Source organism: Telmatherina bonti (genome assembly GCF_933228915.1).
Source record: "Telmatherina bonti genome assembly, chromosome: 10".
Lineage (NCBI taxonomy): Eukaryota > Metazoa > Chordata > Actinopteri > Atheriniformes > Telmatherinidae > Telmatherina > Telmatherina bonti.
Window position 1 is genome coordinate 16,715,687 of NC_136628.1, and position 14,610 is coordinate 16,730,296.

At 38.0% G+C, this 14,610-nt stretch overlaps 2 protein-coding genes across 2 annotated transcripts in view; one reads left to right on the forward strand and one right to left on the reverse strand.

The window, feature by feature from the left end:
• Positions 1 to 2,334: 2,334 nt before the first annotated feature.
• Positions 2,335 to 8,417, forward strand: ccni2 (cyclin I family, member 2; the record flags this gene model as incomplete). The annotated part of the gene is made up of 6 exons (XM_079247921.1): positions 2,335 to 2,448; positions 2,758 to 2,892; positions 3,111 to 3,185; positions 3,312 to 3,452; positions 6,327 to 6,620; positions 7,106 to 8,417. The coding sequence occupies 6 exons, from the start codon at positions 2,335 to 2,337 to the stop codon at positions 7,436 to 7,438; spliced, it is 1,092 nt and encodes a 363-aa protein (XP_079104047.1). The 3' UTR covers positions 7,439 to 8,417.
• Positions 8,418 to 13,836: 5,419 nt separating this feature from the next.
• Positions 13,837 to 14,610, reverse strand: part of septin8a (septin 8a) — a 29,509-nt gene continuing 28,735 nt past the window's right edge. Inside the window, exon 10 of the mRNA XM_079247919.1 lies at positions 13,837 to 14,182. Within this exon, the coding sequence (XP_079104045.1) occupies positions 14,179 to 14,182 (4 nt within the window). The 3' untranslated portion in view covers positions 13,837 to 14,178. The remainder of the gene's footprint in view (positions 14,183 to 14,610) is intronic.

The following is a 14,610-nucleotide window of genomic DNA, read 5'->3' on the forward strand; positions in this document are numbered from 1 at the left end:
CCTACAATACATACTTCTATATAGTCCCTGTGCTTTTTACACTTGCACACATTGATTTTTCACTGTGTTCTAGTAATGGGAAAATTACATTTCAGTGTTGTTCTCCTTAAAACTCAAACAGTCTACAAAACATTTTACAACTGAGGAAAAAAGCATTATCATGGTAAAAACACAGGTGCTTAGCTTTTGGTTAAGTCTATGATTACTAAAGAAAAAAAGAAGAACACCAGCAGTATAGGTGGTATATTAAGCCCCTAAAACTAAACTACCCTGGCTTGTCCTTTTCAAAACTTTGCATATCTGCCACTATCTACCTGGTGACCTTTCCAATTAAAATTGGACCCAACACTGCACATACCAGTCACTCACATATCGCACATCTTACCTAGGCTTTTAGTGCCACGCACAACACAAAACTCTCATTTCATATACTGTTAGGGGAACACAAATAAATCCTTGCTACACTCGTCCTGCTGCACCCATGTTTGAAGAACATCTACACCTCCATTCAGTGAACTGATAATATATGAATGTTATTAATGAATTTCTATAGTTTTATAGAAATTAAATAAAGCTATTATAAAAGTATATCATCAAAAAGCATTTAAAGGAGCACATTTTAATGGGACGGGTTACACTGTGGATGATTCCTATTTTGTTTTTGTAAATATATTTCATGATTTATATTTTACGTAAGTTCTTTAGACCATGCCTATGTGCATTAATTATCTTTAAACTCTTTTTTTTTCATAGCATAAAACATTTAATTGAGTGAATGTGGTAATGTTTTAACTTAAAATAAGCTTTTTATAGGATGTTTTGGCAGGAGAGTACATTTTTATAGAACATCGGCTCTTTTATTGGAACAACCATTAGGAGTTAAATATATTCATTCAACTTATTTACATATCAATCACATCAGAAGACAGCATAATAGAATGTAGGTCAGCCTTTGGGACCTCACATTTCCAGGTTTTTTTCTTTTTCTTTTTCATAAACAGTCAGTCTCAAAGAGGGAAAATGTCAGGCAAAAGAAAGGCATATTTAAAAGGCTAGTGCATCTCTTCAGAGATGAGTAGGGGCTGGGAACTGAGAAATCATGCAGAAATGATCAATTTGAATCAAATGTCAGTATTTGAACGCGCACTGACAAGACAGCACGTGCATGAGGTGACGCATGCAGCAGGATTCATTCACAGAGCAACTCGTTTCAGCATCTGAACAAACACATTCTGATAACACACACACAGACAGTGGAAATCTTCCATTTAGCAGTGTGAGCTCGACCATTTTGTTTGTGTGTTCCTGCACGTCTGACACACTAACACAGTTCAGTACGGACTGACGTCACAAATGGGCGGAGCCAGCCTCGTTCAAAACAGCCTGCCCTCAATCCTGCCTGATCTACGCGTCCTGCCTGCTTTCTTTGCGCTCCTTTTTTTTTTTTTTTTTTTTTTTTACTTTGCTTTGTTAAATACTTGATTTTTTTTTAAGTTGTGCCATTTTATTCCGTGTATATATAACATATAATGCGGCTGCTTTCCTTATATGTCTTGCGAAACTCGTTCCGTTCCGAGATTGTTTTGCCAAATAGCATCGTTGTGTTTGTTTATTTGCATCTCTCGGTGAACATGGACTGATTTTCATTAAGCCGTATAAATGCACCTGCCGTCGAAGGTATCCACAGCCTTTAAAATTGAAGAGGTAAGACTTTTTTTCTTTTTTTTTAAGTAGCTGGAAGGAAAGTGCTTTTGTGTGCAGGAACAACTGCTGGAGGCTGCAGCAGCTGCAGCTCATTATCCCGCCTGGATCTTGTGTTGCATTCACTGCAGATTTGAACAAAGTCTCAATATAATTACCTTTTAAAGTTTTGCATTACCTAGTTTTATAGTGTTGCGTTGTCTGCCTGCAAAGTCTGAAAATGGCGCTGTTTTTGCTGAAAGTGAACGCGCAGTTTATTTCCTGCACTCTTTTTTTTTTTTTTTCATCAGAGAAAGCAATCTGTCGTCTTAACAAAACACCGAATTGTGGATAAAATTGACTTGTTTAAGCAGAAGTTAATGTATTTCAGATGTTCTTTTAGGCAGAAACGGATGAAATCTTTATTTAGTTTTATCTCCTAAAAAGAAAGACCTCACTGGAATATCAAAAATCAACATTTTTTTAAATGCGGAAGTGTGAAGATTTCTGGTATCATAAGGAAAGATTTGGGTATTTTCATGGGTGCGTTATTTGTTACACATCAGATTTCTTTGTGACCTTCTCCCTCCATGTATGCATGCATCCACCAGGTGTGTGTGCCCTGGGTGAAGCCTGGTCTCTGCTGTGGCGGCCATGAAGAACCCAGAAGCTGCAGACAGCCGGCGGCTGGTCGGCCTACTGGAGGCTGCTCTGGTCAGGGAGGCTCGACTCTGGAAGGTACCAGTCTTCAAGAATGGATGCCTTCAGGTGAGCCATAAGTGGACGTATATTTCTGAATTCCACTTAAATTAAAAGTGCAACGAGTTTTTTTGTTTGTTTGGTTTTTTTTTTTTTTGTTTTTAATATGAGTAAATTGCAGTGATTTAGTAACAGTGCTGGAGATTCTGTCTGAAACCAGGAGTGGTATTTGGAGGTTTTTGGGGTTTCTTTTGGTTGTTTTGTTTTTCATAATAGCAAGGCATTAACTTTGACTTTTACCTCTCTCTGTCTCTGACACACACACCGATAATATGTTATATGTGTTAAATAACCACCAGTTTCCCTTTAACCCCACAGGGCGCTGACATCTCTTCATCCCAACATGAGCAAATGATCGTTTGGCTCAGAGAAATGAGCAGGGTGTTTCACTTCTGTCCAGAGACCTTTGCACTGGGAGTGTGTGTCCTTAACCGTCTGCTGTCCACTGTCAAGGTCGATCACATTAGATATTGCTCTCAAGTTATACTTTATCATTTTCTAAAAGAGCAGAAAAAGTTACTGTTATGAGTAATTTCATCTTTTGTCTCCAGCTTGAAGTAAACCACAAACTGAATCTCTTAAATGTTCTGAGGCTGATCATTGATTTTAATTATTCCCTCATATGGTTCTTTCAGGTTCTCAAAAAACTAAATAAGCGTTTTTCTTCTCAGGCTCAACCTAAATACCTGAAATGCATTGCTTTGACCTCGCTGGTCCTTGCTGCCAAAATCAATGAGGAAGATGAGGTACCTTCTCTCTTTTTTTTTTTTTTTTTTTTAAAAGAAAAGGCAAGAAAAAGAAGACTGTTCACTTGAATACATTTTGAAAACAGGATGTTTATTTCAATTTTGTTTGTGTCTGTACTGAAACAGGTTATTGGTTCTGTTAAAGACCTGGTGGTGCAGAGTGGATGCAGTTTTTCAGCAGCGGAGATTCTTCGCATGGAGAGGATTATTCTTGACAAGCTGCAGTGGGACTTGTACACAGCAACACCAGTCGACTTCATTCACATTGTAAGTTAGAGATCAGCAGATAAACAGGCAAACAGAATTTTTTTTTTTTTTGTTGTTTTTTTTTGTTTTTTATTTTTAATAATTTTTTTTTTTACTACTGGACCCAAACATTTCAAAGTGATCTGGACGGGCTACGAAACCAGGTCCTGGTCTTGCATAAAAACACTATCAGTACAAAAAGCACACATTATAAACCATCATGCTTACATTAAGATGGTGAATACAAACCCTCACACGTCCCTCTGCCCCCTCACACAAAAGCATTGGTCCAAGACAAGATTGTGCATTTATTACTCACTGTGCCCACAATTATTACAAACACCGTTCACGTCTGGATGACATGTCCTTCCACTTTTAATAATTGCAGCTGGGAACGGATAAAAAGCACTTTTTAAAACAAAAGTAAAATCAAAGAGTCTGATTGCATTTGGTTTTCTAATGCATCACAATGATGCAGTTGTCTTTTTTAATCATAAAGTGTTCAGTGTTAACTTTTTACGTGGAGAACTGAGCTTTCCTTTTGTTTTGGTACCCACACTGAACTAAAATCGTTGGGTTCAGAACAGTAAAATACGTGGCGACGTTGGGCAGTCAATTTTTTATAAGCAAAAATATTAATATAATTGAAAACTTTAGCTGTCTTTAGATCCAATCAGACAGATGGAGGAAAACCTGCGTTGAACTGCCAACTTTTACACTAACTTATGTGACTTGTAGCTTCTCATAGAGGACGAGCAAATTGTATCTTGCCAAGTTTTAAAAAAAAAAAAAAAAAATCAGCAAATGAAGCCCCGTGAGATTCTTCCAACAACGCAAGACTGCATTTGCAAGCTGCCAGCAAATGAACATGCATGTTGCATATCAGGCCAAGGCACTTCTATCTGCAGCCTTAGTGTGGACCGTAAACCCTGCTGCCATCAGTGCGGGTGTTTCATTTAACTGTATTTGCTGTAGGTCCTCGAACAGCAAGAAATGTGGACCTCCTTTTGATTGTTGAGTCTGGTCCTGAAGTTAAACGGCGTTTGTTCTGAAACATCTTGCTTTGTAACTCAGATCTTTGCACTCTAGCATGATTCATAAATGCCTTTATCGCCGACTGAACTGCTAACAGACAATTTAGGGTACGTGCATGCTCTTGGGCTCAGGGCTGCATTCATAATGCTTATAAAGTCAGGATGCAGTGATATCAGAGGAATCCCTGATTCCTGTGCAGGTTGCCTGAAATCATTCAGCTGAAGTACAGGATCTTGTTATAACTACAGTTCTGTGAAAATGACTGAGCTGTAACTTTAAGGCTGAGGTTCAGATCACATGACGATACAGGAGGCAGGTGACTTGCATTTTCTGTGTCTGACGTTCATCTGCAAACTGCATCCTGCTGTTTAAGTAAAACATGAAGTGAGCCTTATGAAGGCAGCCCGTTGTTCACTTTTACAAATACGTAACACAAGTTCAATTTCAAGTTCAAGAATCATAACATTTAGTTCAAAGCTGATGTGTTTTTTCACTCTCGTGTATATACTACATTCCCCCTCAGTCAATTAATGATGGCACTACATTTAGTTGTAATGCTGAGATCAACGGTGAATGACACGCTTTCTTCTTTTCTTAAAGCCACAAACCACCAAAAGCCTCGATTAAAATAAGACATATGGCACTTTCTTTCCCTCTCCGTTGCCGGATACTGGATAGACTGGTACTTGTGTCGTAGGAGTGCAGAGTTAATATTATTAATCTATTATTGTCCTAGCATTTCACTTTAGGTACAAAATCCAAGACTTTTAAAATAAAATAAAAAACAAAAACATAATTTAAGAGTATAAACAATAATAAAATAAATACATTTCTTTTTTTATATTTAAATAATTATATATCAAATAAATACTTTGTACTATGCTGTAGATATCTCACATTTACATTCCACCTGTTCTGGAGAAATGACTTTGCATTTCCTTTTTTAAATGTTGAATAAAGTATTTCTCTTTTATCTACAAAACAGCAATTTGTCACAGACTCCCCACCATGACACTTTGATAAGAATAAATAAGAGGATTTACAGATCGAGCATCGTTACGCCTCCCTGTTCTCTTCCGAGTGAAGCTCTGAGGGGTATAATCAGCAGTGTGATGCTGCGGATGCTCGTCAAATCTGAAGAAACTCTTCTTTCTGCTACATGACCCACACGTCTGCATTTCCTCCAACACGGGGAGATTCTGGGAAGTTTTAAAGTAATGTTTGTTTGTGGAATGACTGACTTGAGCTTCACTTTGCTGAATCTACCTCCCAGTGCAATTTTCCTTCCGGTTCTGATCCATGGCTTATTTGTATTGCACAACAAATGCACAAGAATTCAACGCGTTAAGAAGGAATGAAGGAAATGCATAATGTTGAAAATTCAATGATAGCAATTTTTTCTTTTTTTTTTCCACCTGCCACTTGTCAGTATCTTCATGTAAACCAGAAGCTGTCAGCTTCAGGGAAGATTTGACAAACTTTAGGTGGATGTCTATCATTACCGTTTGACTAAAAAATTAAACTTTTTTTTTTTTTTTTTTTTTTTTTTTTTTTTTATACTGAGGCCCCACTGAGGTTGATGGTTTCTGAAAATCACTGCACATACAATACAAAACACGATTACAATGAGACAGAGTTGGAGCTTCTCATCTGGACCTCTTGTCATTTTCAGAAAAAAAACTAAGCTGTCCTGTATGGATGAGTGAAATTCGATGAAATGTATGTTGAACTGCACGTGTTTGATATGAATGTTAAAGTAGAGACGAGGAGTGATTGATGGACAGACGGATGATGCGACAACAATGACATCATTATGTTAACGTTTTGGCCTCATTCCTCCTTATTTCCCTATTCGTCTAGTTCCACGCCCTGCTCGTCTCTGGCCACCCACACCTCATTCCCTCCATCGGTCCGGGCTCCGGCGCCAACCCAGTGACGGACCCCAACGCGCTCCCTGTCGAGCCGGGGCATCAGAAGAGGCCATCGGGCTTCCAGGTAGCGTTGTGGACCAGGCAGGTGCAGCACTGTATGGCCTGCCACCAGCTTTGGCAGTTCAAGGGTTCCACGTTGGCCTTGGCCATCATCACTTTGGAGCTGGAAGCGCTGACCCCCGACTGGTTCTCCGTCTTCACCGATCTGCTGAAGAAAGCACAAGTAAGGGAAATGCATGGGCCTGCTGGAGGACTAAACTTCAGCTTTATTCTTTTTAATTCTTTAACAATCAGTTTTGGTTTTTTGTTTTCATGAATTTAAATATTAGATATCTACTTAAGACATGGCGACATATTCAAATAAACGTATGTGCTTTCCTGCGCAAAAACACAAAACAACTCTTAATCATAGTATGGAGAAAGGACTGAATCCAACAGATGGAGAAAGTCCTGGCTCTCAAAGTGGGTTGAATAAAAAGCCTTTATTAAAAATGGGCAAGAATCATAAAAACACACCAACGCATATCAGCCTATGCCTTCCTCAGTGTGTAACTAAACAAAAAAACTGAGCAATTATAGTTCTTAATCATAGTAGTTTGGTTTCTTCTACATTTCCAACCACCGTGATGAATAAACAGTCTTCTAAGTGAGTTTAAGTCATTTTATCCATTCATACTGTTTATGAACAAGTCGTCTTGCCTCTCCCAGGTCGACAGTGCCGAGTTCATCCACTGCAAAGAGATTGTGGACGAGTACCTACACAGCATGGAGCTCAGTCTGCCAACCAACGCCGTCTACATCTTCGACAGCGCCCAGATGCAGCAGCAACAAGCCTGGAGCCCCTCGCAGCACCTCAGGGTGACCAGGAGGGGCCGAGGCAGCGGCGAGCAAGGGGATTTGGATGAATATTATGACGGTTTTAGACGCTTGTACAACGAGGAAACGGACGCAGAGGCGAAGGCGGGAGATTTCGGAGGTTTGTTTGACTCCCAGCAGAAAGGGGTCTCACCGTGCCCGCCGCTGCACCCTGCTGTCAACTAGATTCTTCACAAAGCTGCAGCTGGATGTGCGACAGGCTCCAGATGTTGCCAAGTTTTAGAGCGAGTTTAGTCCTTTCTGTGCGCTCGTCCTGTCCTGCGCAGGTTGAGGAGCAACATGCAGATAAGTTGTGTTGTGAGAAACGTTGGGGAGTCACTGAGCCCAGCTGAAACGAGATGTGAATGTTTATTTTCCGTGAAGTTATGAGTCTGTTTAGGTTCTTAGTCAACCTGTCTTTCATATCAGCTGCAAAAGCTTTCATTAAGTTGGCGTCCAACAGTTGGTTTATTTTTAAGAGTGGTTGAGGACAGAAGTGTTTGTGTTTTTATATATTTGACTTTGCTGTGAGGTGTCTTTGTGCTCAGCCACCCCCTACCCCCAGAGCCACAATGCACTTTGAGAAGAGTACATGGTTTTTTTTTTGTTGCAAATATTTTTTCAGCCTTTTTTATCTTGTTACTAAATTTGTTTTTCTATATACCATTTTATTTACAATAGCTACATTTCATTTAAAGCTTTACTTTCATAACTTAATGAAGCAAAAAAAAAAAATTGTCATTGTGTTGACTTAATGCACCTGTTACATATAAAAAAAAAAAAGCACCTTTTGGCAGGTAGTTCAACACTAGAGTAGAATAAAAGAAAGTTTTTGACCTAATCAACCTCATTCTATTTCCAGTATCTTAACATTCTGTATAAGAGCACAAAATGTGAGATTAAAGTTTGGGATAAAAACAAAAACATCCTGTTTTATTTGTTTTGTAAAGATCACCATGTGCTCTGTTCTGCCTCATTACAGTCAACTAAAATACTAATGAGGTGTTTAAAGTTGACTGATAAGATGTCCGGAGGGCTGTAAGCAACCCTGCCAAATGGCTGAAGCCCAAAGACAATGGACAGACGGTCTGAGCAATATCGTCTCATGTGAACTTGTTACTGTCAGTTTGTTTTGTGTTTTTGTTTTTTTTTTAACAAAGATAAGCTGGACCAAGCTGCACAGTGACCAATGTGTAAGTTTGAATCATTTCATTCCTCGGTTTTCCTTGAGATACAGGGGCAGCTATATCTCTGTTTTGTCTACCACAAAAATAAAGCTATGACTTCAAAAGTCTGAAAGCCTGACGTGTCGTTTTTCTGGTGTCATTTTCAATGTTTGCTATAGATGACAGCACTGCTTTTTTTAAACTTTTTTTGAACCAATGAGTGCCAAGATAACAAGCGTTTGTTGTTTGTGACTGCCACAAACTTAACTGGGTGATTAATTGTGTGATATGTGAAATGGGTCATGTCACACACATTCTCTAAATGTAAGGCTGGAAAACTAAGGTGCTCAATCAAAAGGATGAAGTCATTTTTGGTGGTTCACTGTTGTATTACGGTGCCAAGCTACAATCAGCTTCTCCCGTGGTGATGATTGCAAATTCAGATTTTTAATGTGCCACGTGTACAGACTGTTTATGCGTTTTTTAAAAAAAAAAAAAATTAAGGTAATTTTACAAATTTCTCTGCAGTAATGGTTTAATTTTTACCATCTTGTTGAAAATCCCAAATTTATTCGATAAATGATCTGGTGACCTGAAATCATCTCATGAAATCCAGTTTGACAACCAATGGACTGGAGCACGGCACTGGGATGGGCTCCACTTCCCCTGTGAGCCTGCACTGGAATAAGGTGTATTTGATGCATGGTGTCTGCAAGGATTTTACAGCCATAAAGATGTAAACAGTTTGAGCAGGTTTTCATCTTTCTAACTCACAAGTTAAATTTCCACAGAAGACATAACGGCGGTCTCAAACGCAGGTCTTTGAGGGTCTCTGTCCTTTAGTTTGTTCCCTTCCTTCACACCTGACTCAAATGAAAAAGTTATGTCAAAATTAAGCTGTTGGATCCATTTCATCCAAATTAAAAGGATTGGTGCAGAGAAACATCTAAAATTTGGATGACCTCATAGTTCCTTATATACCAAGCAGAGTACTTCGTTCGCAGACTGCAGGCTTACTTGTGGTTCCTAGAGTCTCAAAGAGCCGAGCAGGAGGCAGAGCCTTTGGTTATCAGGCCCCTCTCTTATGGAATAAGCTCCCAGTTAGTGTTAGGGAAGCAGACACCCTCCCCACCTTTAAGACTAGGCTGAAGACGTATCTTTTTGATAAGTCCTATAGCTAGGGATGGTTAGCATCCCTTAGTTATGCTGCTATAGGTTTAGACTGCTGAGGGACATTTCCTGATACACTGAGCTTTCTTTTTTTCTTTATCTCTCTTTAAACCCCCATTGCCGTGATTTGACGCTATATAAATAAAGTTTAATTAAATTGAACTTGCAGGACAGTGGCCATCGCCGACCAGAGTCTGAGATCTCTGTATTAAAGGGTCGTTGTTCATAATTTTACAGATCCATTTGAAATAAATATGCAGGAGGAAGAGGCACCTGAATGCTGCAGGACTGTGGTTATCAGGGACTGACGTTTAAAATTCCCATCATAAATGCTCCAAAGGTCTGTTTAGACTCCAAAAATCTACATTTAGACTGAGATGGGGTCTTGTGGAAGCTTCATTTATATGAAAATAGTAATGGATGTTTTGGTCTATGCTGCTTCGCCTTTCCACCCAAACCTGATCTGCCTTTTAGAGTGGCTTGGTGATGCTAAAACCACTTAGAGTATATTCTAATGCTGAGATTTAAATGTATTATGTTTTTTTTTTCCCCCCTTAGAACCTACATTGTCAATTACACAGTCAACAATCAATGATGTATGACTGTGTAATTGATCTGCTGAGAAAGAAATAAAAATTCTAAGTTTAAAAAAAACGCGCTCAAAGGTAAAATGAAAACAGGACATCAATATGCACCTAAACAGCAAAAATAATTGTATTTATCCATTTTAGTTAAGTTTAGAATGATCAGGATTTTTTAAATTTTTTTTTTATTGAATTTGCTAAGAATAAAAAGGAAGTTCACAATGAAAAGCCACAAACAGAAAATGAGTCCATGTACAATAGCATGCAAAAAGTTTTTTTCTTTTAACCCATTTTCTTGCAGACTCTTGTTTCCTCTTCCATGCAAATTTCTTTTAAGATGACATTTTTAAAGGTCAGTGTTCCTTCACTTGTGTCTTTCAAAGTATCCCACTGTAATTTTTTAAGTGTGAAGAATCATAACAGAGGCTAAAATCTTTTTTTATCTTAGTTTATGAAACAGTATTTTTACCTGAATTAGTTGGTATTGTGTCTATGTGAGTCTAATTTCTCCTACAACTGTGAAAAGCTAGTTGCAACACAAAAGTATGACCAACCGAACTGAATTCAGTGGTTAGAGAAAATATTTTTAATGTTTTTACACAAACTCAATTCCACAATTGTCTTTTTAAACTCGATTTGTTCATCAAAGCTAAAATGTTCTACCATAACTTCTTTCTAAAACACATTAGGTTTGTGAGACAGGGTTTGTTTTTTGTTTTTTTCATATTTCCAAAGTGAGTTTCACGTGTTTTCTTCTAATGACTCTTGCATGAAATTCCATCAAGGTTTGAGCAGGAGAACAGTGCTTTACCACTCTAAGCTGTGCTAAATCAGTCATTCCAGTTACTGACCATGTTGCCAAACCAGTGTAGACATCAGTCAGAAAACACTCCGTCTTCTCCTGTATATTGAGTATATTTAAATGGAGAGATTTCATACAATTGTATCAACAAGCCTTTTCTTTAATTACACGCAATTTCTGACTATTAAGCTAATTAGGGCTTATAAAATGAGCTTCTCCGTAAAAACTTCAGGTTTCAATAAGTCCATCTCATGAATGGTTTGAGTTTATTTGGCCACAAAGTTCAACAAAATGGTCCACTTTGCTTATGATTAACCACACCAACCAGTTTTAACTCAGTGAACCCTGAACACACATCCCAGCAGTAAACACCAGTAGAGTGATTAACACACAGCTCTGAACAGAACGTCCTGAACATATTGTGCTGCTGGATGGGATGTAGTGAGCCCTGCAGGAGCTGGACAGAATAATAATCGTCCTGCTGGAGCCTTTTATAGGAAACAGAAGAGAAGATGTTAATGACTGCACCACAACTTCCTGTCTGTTTTCTACTAATCACACACATACACAACATGGAAAAACAAAAACAACAAATAAACTTATGTGGTTCTAAACTGCTTTTGGATACATTTTAAACCATTACATTTTAATCAACTTTAAAGTCTTCTGAGGTTTTACTGACCAAGAAACTGATCATTAACACAATTGCTACCAAATTAATTGACATGGGCGAGGGTATACTAGTTACTTAAAGGCAGACTATGTAAGATTGCAGGGCGATTCTTTCCACCACCAGGTGGCAAACACCAGGTCGTTAGCAAAACCACAAAACTGCTACCTCCACAAACCACCGCAGGTTGGCAGTAATGAGCAAAACTCACCCCTCACCCCTCCTCCTTGCCAGCTCCAATGAGGGCAGGAATCGCTTGTGAACTGTAGCTCAGAGCCGCTCTTCATTAAATGGGCTTATACTCCCCCTACTGGTGGAAAAAAGTACTTTTTTTTTTTTTTTTTTTAACTGGTCAGAAAACATTCAAGAAGGGTCTTTGTCATTAATTAAACTTGTAATTTAATAATGCATCAAATATGGACAGACTGGAACCTACATGTTTAAAAAAAAAAAATTATGATTGTAATTATTTTTTTTAGTTAATTTATTTTGAAAATCTTACATACTCTACCTTTAATATTTTAGCTGTGAGTTATGGATCTAAGAACCACAATTGAAGTAACATTTAAAAGAACATTTTAGATGTGAAATTCAGGATCACAAATTAGAATTCATTCTGATTTAATGCTTTAAGTGAGAATTTTCTTCCCTGAAAAATTTCTGCAACTTAGATCTTAACTGTTTGACACTCATATTGCATACAGACATTGTTAATGTTCCTAATCTTGTGTGTTGCATTTACAGCCATGGTATGTAACAGTAACCCATTTGAGTGGAGGCCTGCAGATGCAGCGAGGTGTAATGATGCTTCGTTTGTAGTGAAAAGTAGTAACTAGTAATGCTGACGACAGAAGGGTTGGATATTCCAAAACAGATAGGAAGATCAGTTAATGTTGCACTGAAACAGCAGGTGGAATTGTCCATAATGGATTATTTTTACACCGTTTAGTCAAGGACAAATCAGAGATTTTTGGATAAGTGCTCCAATTTTTATCAGAATACTTTTTTTCTTGAAAAAATTACTGTGCAAGTACACCACAAGCATACCAAAAGTCATACACTTCTTTCCACGGTGTTCCCATTCACATACCACTCCTCGCTGCAGTCGTCACAGTAAGACTGTATGCTAACAAACATCACGCGGCTCCTTGGAAACCACTAAACAGGAAATGCTGCATCTCAAGCTGACAGCTGTTCGGCTTCAACAAGACACCGACAGCCTCTAAAGCGAGCATAGTCTTCAAGTGCATCTTCACCTGCCTGCGTTGCCCCATCATCTCCCTTCGGGGTAAACACAAACAAACCAGGGCAGAGAAGAAGTCAGGGAGATGGTTTACATTTATTTCCAACAACAGACAGTAAATACAGCTGCTCTCTTCTCCATGTGCGAGTGTAAACTCATCGACAGCGAGCTGAGGCTTCAACCTTTTCCTGAATCCTGCATTTACTGGCTTCGTGTTTGCGAGTCCGTTGTCATAGCACCAAATGACGATCACTCATGGCTTACAATAATGTTCAATCAATAACAGACATGGTTCACCATCATTTGGGCTTCTTATAATAATATAGTTCAAATCTAGTACATTTTGCATATTAAGCTTAAGAAGCTCTAGAAAATATTCATATACATTAATGAGTAACAGCACCAGAATATTGCATAGGTTTTTAAGACTTCAGACTACATTTTAGGTTGTCAGTACCTTTGTAGATGCACGTTATGCAGTGTACAGGTACTTTGTTATTGCTTGACATATGGCTATTTAAATGTATTACTTGGACTCAATCTATACATGGATTTTTTTTTTTTTTCTACCAAGCTAAATTCTCATGTTTGCAAAAAACTTGAACACATCACAATGTTTCCAATAGGTCACATATTCACAAAAGAAAAACCTAAATGAGCCTAAATTTCAGTAACGTCTTCAACTTGAATGGCAGTCCTATAAAAATGGAGTATATTATACATTTTCTTTAATATATATCATGCCTGGGTGTTGCACTTTAGTACCAAGAGGTCAAAATGTTCGAAGGGTTTTTAATGACTCATCTGTGTGGATAGTTGATGGAAAAATACAAGAACACAAAAAAAGAAAAAAAAAAAAGAAAAAAGAAAAGAAAATCAGGAAATATTTAAATCACAACTTTGAAAACAAAATGCATACATACATACATATTTTTATATATATATATATATATATATATATATATATATATATATATATATATATATATATATATATATATATATATATATAAAAAAGTGTCCAAAACAACATAGAAAGATCCTGACTTGATGAGATGGCCACTGGTGGAAAGTGAATATTTTTCCTCTTTATCTCTCACCATCTTTCACTCTTTCCTCTCCTGTGGCTTCACAATCATCATCCTCAGTGTCTTTGGTCCATGTGCACAATGTCATGATGGAATGTCAAAAAGACAAACAAAAAAAACAACAAAAATAACCAGATGTCGTTGCTATGGTGATGAAGGACAAATCCATGGTCGTGTGTGGATGGGTGTGCTGCGCCCTTAAATTAACTGAAAAACAATGGGGGAAAGAAATGAACAAAATAAAGTGAATTGATGAACAACTAATTTACTGAAATAGCAAATTAAAGACTTAAACTCTACAAAAATTGAAGCACAGAGAGGCTGAAGGGACAGTGAAAGCCAGTGGCGGCGTGGGTAAGCTATAATAAACCTCCGGAGTGCGACGCGTGTCACATGTAGATCAAACTGAAGAGCTGAGGAAAGTGAGTTAAATCCACAAAATGGAAGATCAGTTTCTCACAGCCCTGTGTACGAACAGCCACAAGATGGAGCCAGGAGCCTGATTTTTCACTTTGCAGACCTCACTGAATAGATTTAAAAGTTAACGCGTGCGGTCCAACTCTGTGGCAGCCGTTACGTTCACTTCAGTCATTCTCAATAAAACATGAACAATTAACTCGCTAAAAGCAGAAAAG